This window comes from Strix uralensis, chromosome 5, assembly GCF_047716275.1.
Source record: "Strix uralensis isolate ZFMK-TIS-50842 chromosome 5, bStrUra1, whole genome shotgun sequence".
Classification (NCBI taxonomy): domain Eukaryota; kingdom Metazoa; phylum Chordata; class Aves; order Strigiformes; family Strigidae; genus Strix; species Strix uralensis.
The window spans coordinates 12,154,344-12,169,531 of NC_133976.1; the positions used below are offsets into that span (position 1 = coordinate 12,154,344).

The 15,188-nt window shown below is 37.4% G+C and overlaps 1 protein-coding gene across 3 annotated transcripts in view; it reads right to left on the reverse strand.

Annotated features, from left to right (window-relative positions):
* Positions 1-2,754: 2,754 nt before the first annotated feature.
* Positions 2,755-15,188, reverse strand: part of CD36 (CD36 molecule (CD36 blood group)) — a 37,015-nt gene continuing 24,581 nt past the window's right edge. For all 3 annotated transcript variants that reach the window (XM_074869871.1, XM_074869870.1, XM_074869868.1), the window contains exons 5-14: positions 14,687-14,866; positions 14,446-14,537; positions 13,982-14,028; positions 11,553-11,622; positions 9,707-9,894; positions 8,822-8,940; positions 7,457-7,530; positions 6,627-6,681; positions 6,265-6,429; positions 2,755-5,161 (exon numbers count right to left, since the gene is read on the reverse strand). In XM_074869871.1, the coding sequence (XP_074725972.1) occupies positions 6,265-6,429; positions 6,627-6,681; positions 7,457-7,530; positions 8,822-8,940; positions 9,707-9,894; positions 11,553-11,622; positions 13,982-14,028; positions 14,446-14,537; positions 14,687-14,866 (990 nt within the window). In that variant the 3' untranslated portion in view covers positions 2,755-5,161. The remainder of the gene's footprint in view (positions 5,162-6,264; positions 6,430-6,626; positions 6,682-7,456; positions 7,531-8,821; positions 8,941-9,706; positions 9,895-11,552; positions 11,623-13,981; positions 14,029-14,445; positions 14,538-14,686; positions 14,867-15,188) is intronic.

Here is a 15,188-nt window from a genome sequence, read left to right on the forward strand (position 1 = left end):
TGATAAGAAATAGATCATCTAAATGCCAAGAAGTGATCCATATTTGTCCTTCCTTAAGGAGAAGATGCATTTAGCATTTATGTTATAGTTCCTGCACCTGGCTAGAAAGGGAGATCAAAAGTATTTAATCCTTGATTTTTTGACTACTTCAGGTTTTAACACAGTAAGAATGAAAACCACCATAAAAAGAGTCCTCTGTCTCTCAACCAGTATCCAAAGTAGAGCCAAGACCCCCTTCATCTTTGTTAATTAGCAAACATCTTCATCTAGGACTTTAGAATTTAGGACATTTGAAGGAATAAACTGTATCATAGCATGCTCTCTTCATCAGGATTAGTGTGATCTAAATGGATTCACAGAAAAATAGGAGCTTTTGGAACCCACATATTCCATATTCTGGCTGATACCTGTAGTTACTAACTTATTTTTACTGCTAGAAATATTGTGTACATCTATCAGATATGGCTCCTTCAGGACTATACTAAGTGCCAAATGATCTTATGCAGGAGACACATGTACATCCATGCAGCAGAGTGGGAGATGCTTCTGGGTGCTCAGGGAAGTCTCCGACTGCTGCCTGGAAGATTAGATGGAGGCTGGAATAGATGTCCTGAATTAACCTCTTAAGTGAACTGACTTGTTGAATTAAAATATATGCTTTGCCTAAAGTTCTTTCTTTTGTCCTTGTTTTCTGTCAGTGTCAGTCTGTGAATGTCAACAGTGTTCTTCAATTTATCCTGCCAAAGACAACCAAAGACTGAGGTGGTCAAGACTGCAGAATAAAATGCAGCTGCTGCCACTTCACAGTCAATATATATGTGTGTGTGTGTCCATGTGCATTAATTGTAGTGATAACTTCTGATTTCACAAACCGACCCAGTGCTTGATCAGTTAAAAGATAAATAGTTACACCTGTAGAGTGAATGCAAAGAGAAGGATTGTGTTCCACATTTGTGGTAAAAACATAGAAAATGTCTGGATTTGTATGTCAGTACCCAAAAGTACCTGCACCTCCAGCAGGCTTTTACCTTCCACTGCTACTTTGAGGTGCTGATCATGTTTTAGCTCCTATCATGAAAGAAACTACTATTGAGACATTTACCTTTACAAGCATTCACATATGTGGGCTTTCCATTTGAAAAAATTACAAGGGAAAACTACAAGAAAAAAGTAAGGGCAAAAATGTGACTTTCCCAGTCCTATGTGCAAATATTCTAGTGGGGCTGAAATTATAAATGTGTTTAAGGTGAAGCCAAAACCTAAGTCACGTAAAAGAGCACTCACATGGCTATATGTAAGTCTTGATTTGTCCACAAATCCCTGAATTTACACAAGCGATGCTGGGCAAGAAATAGAGTCCTGAAAAATATGGGTGTGCCTGGTTACATCAAGCACGTATTTCATAAAACAGCAATTTCACAGAACCCAAGGGAAACCCTGGCCTTAGAAAAATACTACAGAATATTAATAGGCATCAAAATTTCTGTCTTAGCACTGCATCTGACAATCTGTCATTCAGCTAACATGTAGGATGTGTTTTTTCTCACACTACTTTTAAAGTGATGTAATTATTTCTGGTGATGTCAACTGTCAAAGGAAGCAACAACGAATTTCAGACAGCATAATTTTTGACTGCCTATGCTGAAATGAAGCAGGAGAACTTGTGAAAAACTGTATGCCCTTTGGGTGGCGCCTACTGCAAAGCGTTTAGTTTCTTTTCTTACACAGTAGAGCTGAGAAAATTCCCAGTGTGGCTGTGTCTGGGTGGGCTGTAAGTCCCTGGCTCCTTTGAGTACTGCTGGGAGAGGGTGCAACCACAGATCTTCAGGGATATGGCATGCAATGAGGGCACAGAGAATAGAAAATTAATAGCATCTACTTATAAATGCAATTTGCATTTGATGTGAGTCATTTGCCACTTTGGTTTTTGGTTTTATATTGCTACTGAAAAAAAAGCTGTAAATGTATTTTATTAGTTATTAAATGTATTATTTTTAAAAATACTGTTTATTTGTACACCCATGAATAAAACAAGTCCTTGCCTAGTATTACAGTTAAAAGCACAGAGAAAACATCAATTTTCTTTTTTTTCCAGGGTGTAGTAGCATGTTTACATTAGCTTAACAGACACTGGTAGGCTAGGTGGGAAGAACAGGTTTTAAGAAAGGTTTTGAAAGTGTAATTACAGTTAGAGATCAAGAGCTGGCAACCTGCTCTGGGGTGTAAGTGTGTGGGTTGTTAGATCTTGGGTCAGATCTGCTTTTCACCAGTGATTTTCACCCATAAGGACCTGAGATGGGTGGGGAACGTGAGGCACGAGTGCAGCCAGGCTCACCTCCCACATGACCTGCTGAGCCAGCAGAGCCAGCAAAGGGTGTTGTAATGTGCTGCTGGATGTGCTAGCACCATGCTGCCAACACCTCCAGCTCAGGGGAGTTGAAAGCAGGTCTCTCTCTGAGCTTGGTTTCCTGGGATTATTTTAGAAATCCTTCAGTATAGACGTGCTGGTGCTCAGCTCTGCCCACAAAGTCCCCTCCATTTTGTAATCCACAGCATAAATGTTGTGCATCGCTGGTATTTATAAAATATCATGCGGCAACATGAAAGGTGATACACACCTCTAAGCAGCTGTGATGTGCCAGAATATGACATAACAAGGTTAACTGTAAGCTTACTTTTTCATCAATTTATAAAATCGATCTCTAGGAAAAGAAAACACACCCAAAATACCAAAAAAAAAAGAAACACAAGCACTTAATTATTCAACACAGAAGACTTTATTTACAATTAGACATAAGGATCTCAGAAGGAAGAGTTTGAGCTTTATTTATTTGTATTGAGTTCATTAACATTTCTAATAAATGTTTATCCTGCACTGTTTGAACAAATGTAAATACTTAACATTAACCTTAATAACATGAATTGACAATAACTGTAACTGATGCTTTGGACAAAGTAAGTACTAATTATAATTCATGTGAAATCTAGGTGCTGAACATAGTTTAAAAGTCCAAACCTGCATTGAGATCAATGAGATTATACATATGAACAACTGTATTTGTGTACATGCAAAATTGGGCCCTGAGACATTTAAAATCATGGCCTGACTTGCTGGATCACTGCTGCTGGAGCACCACATAGCATAAACAATACTACTAGAGCAAACACTAACTTGCTGACAATAGACTTGAAGCCAAAGAAAATGAAACTGAAATCCTAGTGTATCAAAAATGACAGGAGCATCGCTGCTGTTTCTTTCATGAAAAGATCTCACTGTTAGATTCTGGCAAAAAAGACTAGTTTTATTATAAAAACTCGGTGTCAGATCTTGAACCACAAGCAGAGCTGTGCTTGTTTCAGAGAAGGTGTCTTAATGACTTCAGCTGTCCTCATACTTTTTTGACCAGTCCATAAAATGGTAGGGATGCCTTCAGTTGTGACAAACTGTGCCCAGACTAATATGGGAACAGAGCATCACATATGACAGCAGCAGTAATGTAGAGGTGAGAGAAAGGTCTTGGTTTTTATTGACTAGCAAGCACCATGAGTAGTTAAATGCAAAGGCTCTCTAAGTGAGAGCTGAGCTTCCCTTGAGTGTCATGGCTCCTTCACATCTCCTGCCCTGTTACTTTGTGTTTCCAGCTCATGGCTGGAAAAAGAGAGTGTAGCCATGTACCACATAGACCTTGCCTTCAAGAATAATCTCTTGGGATTTCTGTGATTCATTAACTCTGGTGATAGCTACACAACTTTGTCCACAAGGAATATTGGATTAAAACAGCATTTTAGTCAGCTGGGTTTTACTATTTATTTCCAAAGGGTGAAAACAACTTCCTAAAGATAGCCGGCCAAAGATATTGTCATTTACTAGCAAGACAAACCTTTCTGGTTTAACGCCCATTGTAGCATTACTTGCAAATATCAGACTGAACTGAGGCTGAACTTAGTGCTCTCGTTCTGAATTCAGTGAGTCCATGGGAAGAGACCTCACAACACTCAATATCTGCCCCACTGACAATCATTTCTAAGATATGTCATTCAGATTAATGAAAAAGTAAACCATTTACACAGATGGCAGTGTTTGCTACTGGTCTACAGGCTGATGCACCTCATTAAACAAATGATTGCACAAATTTCCTTGTGACAGATGGTTTATCATTAAAGAATTGGGGCTACCTGTTTTGATTTATGTTCTTCTACAGGAAGGAAGTGGAACGCTCTGATGTTTGATCAAAATCATTATCTCAATCTTTCCCGTGTCTGGAGCATTTTGGAATATTGTCTCTTGACCTGAAAGGTGACATATCAGATCATTCTCTACAGGAGGCCTTGGGTGAAGTGGGGTTAAGGCAGAGCAGAGGCTGGTGGTCAAGCAAGGGCCAGAAAGAAAAGCACAGGGGAGGCAACAGAAAGAGCAGTGGAGCAGGTTGGTAGTTAGGGAGTGGTTCAGATTACTAAAGAGCTGTGGGGGCAAATGTTGATGAGCTCCATCAACATATGAATGACTGTGGTGTGTCTGTGAGCCATCTCCATATAAAATGTATAAACCACATATTTTAGTAAGTCTTTTATTAACTTCATGTATTACAGTTAGTAACTTTACATAATAAACTTCACATTCAATGCAATTCAGATCCCTGAATAGAGGAGAGCAGTTCTATTGCAGCAGCTTTCATTCCTTGAAGGAACAGAAAGAAATATTGCAATGAGAGCATCTAGAGCACAGCATGAGCTCAAAGGTGGTGTCATTCCCAGCTTGTGCTCAGAGACAGAACATCAGCGAACAGCTTTCATCTTGCAAATCCCAGAAGAAAAAAAGTAGCAAGTTGCATAAATAGCAGAAGGTGGACTAAAATCCAACTGCATCTCAACTTCAGTCTGCTTGGATGTCATTTAAAATTTGTAACAAGGTTCAAATAATCAGTTATTTGAAAGCATAGTTTCCATGGTGGCCTCTTTAGCGATGTCAGAAGTGTGGACCTTTGGAAACATTAGCTTATTTGGGTTAGTGAGTTGGTCTTCTCAAAATGGAAAAGCATGTTGAATTCCATAGCATGTGGACTGACTGTGCCTTGAATCATATCTTTTGTCTCTGAATTTTAACATGCTGCTTGGCTGCAATTTCTATTAAACATTGACTACTTCTGAAGTCTTTTGTTACCTGTAGTGAAATAAAACAAGAATTCAGCATGTGATGAGGTAAGTCTTTGTCTTAAAAATATCTCTTTGCTACTCACCATAACATTCATGTCCCTGCACTTCTTTTAAATCACTCCAAAAATGTGTTTGTTTCCCTAGATCATAAAATCATAAAACGATTTGGGTAGGAAGGGACCTTAAAGATCATCTAGTTCCAACCCCCCTGCCATGGGCATGGACACCTTCCACTAGAGCAGGTTGCTCAAAGCCCCGTCCAACCTGGCCTTGAACACTGACAGGGAGGGGGCATCCACAGTTTCTCTGGGCAACCTGTGCCAGTGTCTCACCACCATCACAGTGAAGAATTTCTTCCTTATATCTAATCTAAATCTGCCCTCTTTCAGTTTAAAACCGTCCCCCCTTGATCTATCACTACACTTCCTGATAAAGAGTTCATCCCCATCTTTCCTGTAGCCCCCTTTAAGTACTGGAAGGCCGCTATGAGGTCTCCCCAGAGCCTTCTCTTCTCCAGGCTGAACGAACCCAACTGATGATGCCAGTGCATTAATCCACCACTTCATTATTCTATCCATGATGGGAGTATATTTAGTCTTAGTGGGCTAGGTATGCTAAAGAGATGTTTAGACTAACATGACAGTGATGTGCGACTGAAAGAAGTGAAAAACCCTATCCAACACAATAAAAAATGTCATTTAAGTGGATTGTCAGAACCCAGATAGAGGTGTGTCCTGGAAGAGCACAGGAATCTGCAGCTGTGTGGCCTCTGTCCCAGAGAAGTACTAGAGGGCACTTCTGAACAGTTTATCAGTCTTGGATAAAATGCCTGTTTTCATAAACTCACAACAATCATGTTGTGCTTTGGAATAAAATAAAATGTTGGTCTTCTGATATAATTTCCAATACCCTCTCCTGACCGTGTTAAGAGCATCCTGAAAATTAAGGCTGGGAAGAGAATTTGAAAACATTAGGTAAATTATCTGGATGATTTCCTACAGAACAACTGCACTTAAAAAATAAGAACAGCTAAACAGATAATGATTCTGAAGTTCTTGAAACCCTGAGGAAAAGTTACTGCTGAGGACTGAGCTGTTAGTGCTTACTTACTTATTTTAATTTCTTTGATCTGCATATGAAATAGGAACCCATGAATGCGAGGAACAGCACAGAACCTGCGATCATTAACACCATCTGCAGCACACTCAGCATCTGGACCCGACTGGTGACTTTATTTCTGAACATTTCTGCTTTTGCATCCCCAATGACAGCAGACTGAAACAGTGCAAGAAAAATGTCAGTGAAAAGTAAGTATGCAAGCCCTCACTTGCTGAATATATTCTTGGTGTGTGCAAATCACAGCATGAGATTAATTGCCCAGTTTCAGGGCACCAAGACTGAAAAAAACATGTCAGGTTGTTTTTTTTCATTTTTTTTAAACACTGAAGATTATAGACAGAACATATACTAACCTCGTTTAGCCAAAGAAGAGGAAAAATATAAGGTTTTTGAACTTTTGATAGAGCTCTGAAATGAGAAAATAAGTACACCATGTTACCTTTAGTTTCGTGCATAAGCCCAGTCTCTACTTAAACTTTTTTCTTCTCCTCTAACTACATTTCTACCTTCCAGATGTACCTATTTAGTAGAGTTTTGGACTGAAAAAAAAAAGCCTACAATTAATAACAGCCATTTTACATATCAAGCAACCATCTCTTTCTCTCTAGTCTTCCATATGTGGGTAGTCAGAAAGAAGAAAGGCTGGACACAGCTAGGTGTTGGTGGGAGGGTCTGAAGATCTGTGAGGTGTTCACCTGCCAGATGTATAGGATCCTGAAATGCACATCTCTACATGGACATTTGGGCCAATGAAGAGAAAAGAAACAGCTAGAGACCTGTCAATCCTTGTGATAAAATCCATCTAGTGACATAGCACACATAAATTCTCTCTCATTGGGTTTATTACAGAAAATACATTTTGCCTTCTAGTTCATCCTCACAGCCCCCATTTGTGTTTTGTAAGGATGTTATTTTCAATAACATGTTGCCTTGTAAGCTCTGTGGGGAAATCAAATGTCCGTCAAAATACTTGGGCAGTGCCTTGCTCAAGAAGGCTTGCTCTTTTGTTGAAGTTTATGTTCTCTGGAAAGTCATGACTGAAATTTTTGCAATACAGAAGAAAAGGCTTTGGGAAAGTATTTTTATTTATTCTTGTACCAGCCATTTCTACTGACACTCTTGTAGACCAATCAGCCCTCTTGAAAAAAGTCTTTAAAAAACAAAATAATGAAATAGTACTTACTCAATTTTTGGTGCAGGCTTCACAAGGAGGTTTACTTGCAGCCTTTTTGCAAACTGTAGTGTAAAACCAGTGATCTAAAACCAGGAAAAAAAATAAAATAAAATAAATTTTTGAATTTGATGCCTAAACCTAGAATATGGACTGTGTCGAAAAGCAGTTTGGTATTATTTTATCCTTATGTTTTGAAGGATTTCATTTTTATGAAATTTTAATGTTTTTAAGGGTCTCTCATTTCTTATAGAAGTTCTGATTTTGTGGCTTTACCATAGTTACTTTTGTAATTTGCAATTAAACCAAAGGAAAAAAAAAAAAGTTAAAAAGCAGTCATGAAATGTTTCATATATAAATATGGTTTAGAGCTTTTTTCCACCAGAAATTAACTAAATTTTCTTTTGCAATAAGAAGGATGTTTAACTTGCATAAGGCCAAACCCAAACATTTTATATCAGAACAAACATATCAAAACAAAGGTCAGATCTTTTATTCATCTCCTTCTTTTCCCCTCTGTCCTCCACAAAAACAAGACAGGGCATGATTCTTGAAAATTTCATATCAGATTTAGGAAATATGCATTTATGTTTCTATTCAAAATAGGATAAAACAAAGATTTAACTTTGGATCTCCTCATTGAAGTTACATAACTGTCAAGTTACATGACTAAAAATATTTTAGTGAGAAATCCTGAATTTTACTTTTTCATCCAAATTCAGAGCAAAATAAAATTTTAGACCCTTAGAATTTATCACACAATTCAGAAAACTTTGGTAAATACATGTAAAGAATCTGAATTACTGGAACAGAAGTAGAGGTAAATTTGGAGGCAATCAAAATCAGAGCTGTTATAAATTCATTCCGTTTGGGAGTTCTCTTGGACAATCCAAGTCACAAAGACTATATTAGGTCTGTTCTAGACTAGTCTGTTCAGACTTCTAGAAATTTTCTTGGAAATAAACTGGTCTATATTTAATTTAAATTGAGATAGTAATTATACAAAAATAACTATAGAAAATGAAAGAAATTAACTATAGAGGGGACAGAAGAACTTTCATAGAAAAGAATTTTCTCAAAATAGGTGGTCATAGAAAAGCTATAGCATACTTCAGTGCAGAATCTATTTAATCCCACATTCCCAATAAGGGAAAATCAAAATTTATTTTCCAAACTTTGAAGGTCAGAATGAGACTAAGTTCTGCTCTAAATTTCCCCTGCTAAAACCGTAACACTTTTGTGAGCAGATCTTGCAAAAGCAAGCATGAAAATATTGTATCTTCTCCTTGTCCCTCTGGTATAAAAGCCTACTCTATTACAATTAAATTTAAACATTGCAAGTTTACTGAGTTACAATTATTAAATATTTGGACTTACAGGCTCTATATCTAGAAACGTCTCATGCTCCTTCTCATTGGGGCTCAGGCCTTCAACATCATGCAATATAGAATCACTTGCATGAAGAAAATGCGGAAGAGAGATAAATACTGGTTTTCCTATTTGAAAAAACAAACTCACTTGAATCATTAAGCCTTGTTTCAGTCTTCATCTTCTGAAGCCATTTTCCATGCAAACATAGTTTTTTATATAGACACACTGTCCTCATAAAACTGTTAATAGTCTCAACCCCCACCAAAAGAATTGAGCTTTTCTCTGATTCTACTGTCATGAGGAAAATTTTCATGGTGAAATTAATTGTAGTTACAAATCCTGCTTGTCTGTGTCTACACCGTGGAGCTGGCAGTGCTCCCAGTTTCATGCTGAGGTGAGGACTTGGCTGTCACTGTTTTCCCCCACTTTCATGATCTTGTTTTAGTAGAAACCAAGCCTGAAGGGAACCCATGCTGTCCAAATGCAGACTCCATATGTATTTATCATACTGATACTAAACAAAGCCAGTGGTGTCTCTCAGTCTCTGCATGTGTATATAGTTATGTACACAATTATCACAAATACAAGAACTGTGACTATCTCTGGCTCTTATACAGTGCCTTCTCCTTTCCTTTCTATACATGCATTCCTGCAGCTTCAGTACACAATCTGTAGTATCATGATTTTGCATAGCACTATGCAAAATACAGAAATATTATAGTCCTCATTTTGGGAAATGAGGCTGCAGAAATGTAAAAGATGTCACAGGCAATCCGTGCAAGAATTCACGAACACGAACATTCTGGGTCTTACAGTAACACCTCAGCTACAGGACACGTGCTTTCTCTCCAGTTAAATGACTTGCTTGGCAGTACCGTGTCACTGCTATACCTGCTTTGCAGGCGCTAATGTCTAGGACTCCACCTAATGTGCAGTTCTTTGATATGATTTCATCTGTGCAGAAACAATAATTATCTCCGACTTCAGCAGGTGATGCAAATGCTTCACGAGGAACTGTGAAACGGTAGAGTGAGATTCCCTTCACATCCTGCTTGCTCTGGAAAACTCCATAGATCGATCTGAATATAACAGAGGAGAAATGTTTCAGTCATTTCGAGTAAAAATCTATATTTGTGGCAATACTCCTTAAGGATCCCTCAACTGTCTGTGTCTTAAAATAAACAAGCACTCCAGGGACCCAGTGTCCAGGTTCTCTTCACACTGTTCAGGAGTTTTTAGGGGTGTTCCTCTGCAAGGGAGAATATTCTACTCTTTCACAAAAGAATGTCCAAGCTCAGAGGTGAGCATGACAATGCACAGAAAGACAGATAAAACTACTAATATTAACAATAAACAATATACACAAAACCAACTAATTAAGAGCTCTTTTCCCTACACACTTCTACACCCACTGTTATAAAATTTTTGAAATTTTCTGGACTACAGTGGAGATACTTATCAATTTAAACCAGCTCTGCTATAGGTTTTTACTGACCTGATGATACTAATCTACTTTATGATGCAGGCAACATTTTGCATGTAACCTTATTCCATGGCATATGAACCAGAATACCACTTAAGCTTCTTTTTGCTGATATATTACCAACTGATACAGAGGCAGGGTTGTTAGACAGGGCAACAAGAGTTTGCATTGCAGCCAAACAGAAGAAGCATTCTGGGTTTTGCAACATGGACAGAATCATTTTCCATTTTCCATTTCATTTCAGAATGACCTTTGGGCAATTGTGACTGCCCTTCCTCATTGTTCATTAATTGTGAGAATTAAATGGCCAGAGGGATCTCTCAAACTGTGTGCAATCAATCCAAATAATTTTATCATTTGTCCTCTGCATAGAATTCCCTTTTCTATGACTTGTGAAATGCTTTCCAGTTTGGGGATACAACTACTTTAAAAAAAAAAAAAAAATTAACTTCATGTAAAAACACTGATCTTTATAAACAAACAGTCTGCAAAGCAAATGCCCCACATTAAACCCAGTTAAAAAGGAAGTAGCTGTTTCCAAGCAGCAAAATAAATAAAGGGGTCAAACCTCCCAAAGTAAACACAGTGTGATGTACTTTAAATCTTTTAACATTACTTTCAGCAATCCCACTGGAGAACTCAGGGACACTGGATAGCCACAGCAGAAGCAGCAGACTGAAAAGCCATCATATGGGATGTATTAAGCAGGTTTGATGGTTTGTAAGTACATAAAAATAAAACACATAAAAATATCCTGTGAGAAAACAATTTTGAGTATCTAGTGGATGACACTAAAGCCTGTTCGGTATAGATGATGTTCTGCATAAATGCCAAAGATGGGCCTAACTGAACCCTGCTGTACCTATTGGCTTCTCAGACCAAGTAAGGCAGGTTGTAGACTGGGTCCTGATCTTAGAAGAAGTTCAAGACTTGGAACTCTGTGACCCTCAATGTCATTCATAGATCTGTAACAGCTCACAACAGTGTCAGATATACCTGAATTATACATCTGTAACTGGTTGAAATAAAAAACACCAGAAATAGCTTGCTACTTGACATAAATAAAAGTGGTAGAATCAATTTCTGAATCATGAGCACATCTCACAAATTTACATGTATTTAGGTGAAATGTTTATGTTGAACTGCCTCAGTGACCCGAGCCCAAGCAGAGCTACTGCAGCTGCCTTGTGAAACAAAAGAGCATTTGGGTGGCACACACAGGTGTGCACGCACACAAGGAAGGGACCAGCCTACCTGCAAATATCAGAGGAGAAGAAACGCAGTACCTGATCCTTCTTAACAAACGGTGGGAATGATGCCCCATCTGTGAATAAAATAAAATAACAGCTTGAAAGCAATTCCACTTAGAAGACATGATTTAATTTCTAGCTCAATACTCAGCTGTTACTTTCCCATAAAGCTGTATAAAAGGTAAACAAAATGAGTCATTTATGGGGAAAATATTTATGTAAGTTATTGCACAGTGACAGGCACTCCACAGAAAAGACTGAATTGTTTTGAAAGCGAGTCAAATTATGGCAGCTATTTTATATTTTTTTTTACAGATGTGAAATTATATGATCAAACCCATTCAAAACAGAGTATACAAAAAACAGTCCTGCTTAATACGAATCCCAATACCTGTTGCCATTGCTTCAAGGTTTATGCAGTTTAAAAAACTAAACCTTTCTAGAGATGCTTGGTTCATCTGCAGTTATGGCACTCAGCACTTACAAAACCCACAGCTTTAGACTTCAAAACTGCCTATTTAATAATCAGTGCTAAACCATTTTTCACCAAAACATTGCTCCAGCAGACCTCTTCTTTGTCAGTTGTGATCCCCTCTGTAGATAATGGAGAGAATGAAGCCCTTCTAGAGCACAGCCCATCTCAGTCCATGGTAGACATGAAAAATAGGTCAGAGGAATAGGACTTTGGTGATGTCTTTTTCTCCACTCATTATAAAAAGAACACAGACAGCCAGTTCAGACGCATATTTCTGCACTGCAAGCATCTAGAGTTAAGTAAGAAGACTGTGCCATTTTCCTAAACAAGGTGTTGTAACAAACCTTTAACCAGCACATTTGTTACTTCTTGATAAAATTTCTGTTTAGTTTCTTAGTCAGCAACCATAACCAAAGGATTGAAAACATCTGTCATATCTTTGAATCTAGTTGGCAAGAGCAAGAAAGCTAAATTACATACTGCCACTTGCCCACTGCTGACAGAAGCACTTTTTCTTAAAGAAGTTCCAAGATCATTCTAGACACACACTCTATTTCTAAATCTTGGCAGTCTTGGAGAGTTTGCAAACATGAACTCATTTCAAGCTCCATACAAGAATACTGCTTAATATTTTTATCTAGATATTTACTTATACTATACATGTTGCTCTTTGGTGTAAAAACTTATAAGATAAGAAGGAATTCTCACACTTACAAGACTTTTTAAACCTGCTGCTTCTCTAAATACACAGTCTTTCCTGAGCAGTCACACTGAATGCTCTTGTAAACTAGGTGATAACCTTTGTTAACAAGGAAAAGCTCCACATTTTCACTGTACTAGAGCACTTAGTCTAGTTAGCTGAGTATGTCTATTCCATCAGCTGTGGAAGAAGAAGAAACAAAAAGCTGACCCTGGGAAAAAAGGGTTCAGGCTCCATAAGAAAGAAAGAAAGTCCCAGAACCTAAGAAAATGCTGCCTCCTTTAAAATTAATTACACAGTTTAAAAAGGAACTAATCCTTCTTGATTCACAGACTTTTGGAAAGTCAGGTTCTTATGATGTATTTCAAATACTTCAGAATAACTTGCCACGTGCTCTGGGTTATAAGGAAAATGATCTATGCCAGGTAAAGAAGCACAGAAAATAAATAAATAAATAAAAACAAAACCCAAAAACCTGCTTGTTTTGATACTTGCCCACTGAAGGCCTACAGCTCTTTGCAAAAGCCTCCATCATGACATCTGCCAGCCTCAACTCAACAGATAGTGGTGTCCTCACTGTGATGCTTTCACTCATCAAGAAGAAAATTATCATCTTGAACAAATGTATCTTAATAACTCAATTGTTTTCATATGCATTCTGAAAGTAAACTCAAAAATATTCTTCTCTAGTTTATTCATCCCAAACGAAACTACTTCTCTTCTTCATCCCTTTTCACTTGCCAATGGCTTCCAAACCACCTGTCTGACAGCCTTCTCCCTTGTCACCTCAATTTCTTTTCATATCTCAGTAAAAAACTTTTCTGTCCATTCTGGTGCAGTTAATTTTATTTTTCAATACTGTAAATGAATGTACATTATTAGAATGCAAAGATAATTTTCAGATGCTATAGCAAAGAAAAAGAATCTTAGTTATGTTGTACCATAAAGATAATTAGTAGAAAGAGAGCGCTGACTTTTTTTGTTGTGTTTCTTCCATATCTACTCTAGCTGAAGAGGGTGTGTGTACATGTATATATAAAATAATGTACAATATCATACTATATATATATTATAATAGATACACACATATGCATGTATAGTAGTAGTAACATGTATACATTCATATTTATATAGACATTTAATATACTGAATACATAACTGTCAAAGCCATGGGGAATTCATTTAAATATCGCATCTCATTATTCCCTTGCAATATCAAGAAATATGTTAAAGTTTTAAAAAGCTTTAATAGGCTCACCTGTGCCGTTAACCAAATCGCAGTGACCTTCCCAGTATGAAAGATTCCTTTAAGATAAAAAAGAAGTCATGCTGCATGTAGTATATTGTACCGTGTAATCCATTTCATTACCTGTATTGCTAAATACAACTGCTCCAGTAAAATCCTGATCCATTAGCAAAGTCAGACAATAGAGATGTTCATTCATTTATTCAGATAATCTATATGATGTGTTAGAATAGGTTAAAAGGGATGTAGCTACTTAAGTATGCAAAACAGAACTGCTAGTATCAAAGAATTAATAACTGTCTTAAATCCGATCTCCTAATAAAACCATTAATAGCTGAGAGAGGTGGTTTTGCTAAGCCCAGGGCTTGATCCAGCTTCCTTTGAATTGTTGAAGATTTTCCATTTATCTATAGCTCTTAGTGAATATATGAATATTGAAAATGTGTATGTTTTTTAATTATACAATGTTATGATACCTTTTGTTTTTATAGCTTTCAATTATTGCTGTTTTTTTAATATCTTCTTTCCCAGTATAGACTTTGTAAAGTCCATCCAACGTCTCATTATACTGTAACAGACACAAGAAAAAAGAATAACAGTTAGAAGTACTGAACTAGATTGTATCATTGGCAGATTTTTCTTCCTCATAGCATCTGACTTAATTTTTATTCACAGAATGATAACCGAAGGCTTTGCCTCTTCATTAGTTTCACTTACCGGGTAGAAGACTCCCACAACTGGGTCCAAGGGGAAGGGGACCTTGTTTAAGAAGGGATCTTTATATCCCCACAGTAATTCTTTCACTGTTCTGTTCTGCAGCATGTGTGACTTAGAAGATTTAATCCAAGTATTTAATAGTAGTTGTATAAAAGTGTTTGTATACAAGGCAGGTGCAGCCTACAACAGCAATAAAATTAATGTTTAGCGTAAAATTCTGCATGTGCTTTGGATCAAAAACCCAGAGACTAACTCCAAGAAATCTGTGGCAATACCAGTTTCCAGAGGTGCAGCTCACTGTAAGTTAAGTTTCTAAAACTGAGACTCCTTAACAAAACAATACTGGGCATAACTTACACAAAAGCAGAAAATTTGTCTTTACTGCTTACATGAGTTCACTAGATCATCCCTAATCACAGAATCACAGAACAGTTGAGGTTGGAAGGGACATCTGGAGGGCATCTGGTCCAACCCCTCCGCTCAAGCAGGGCTACCAAAAGCC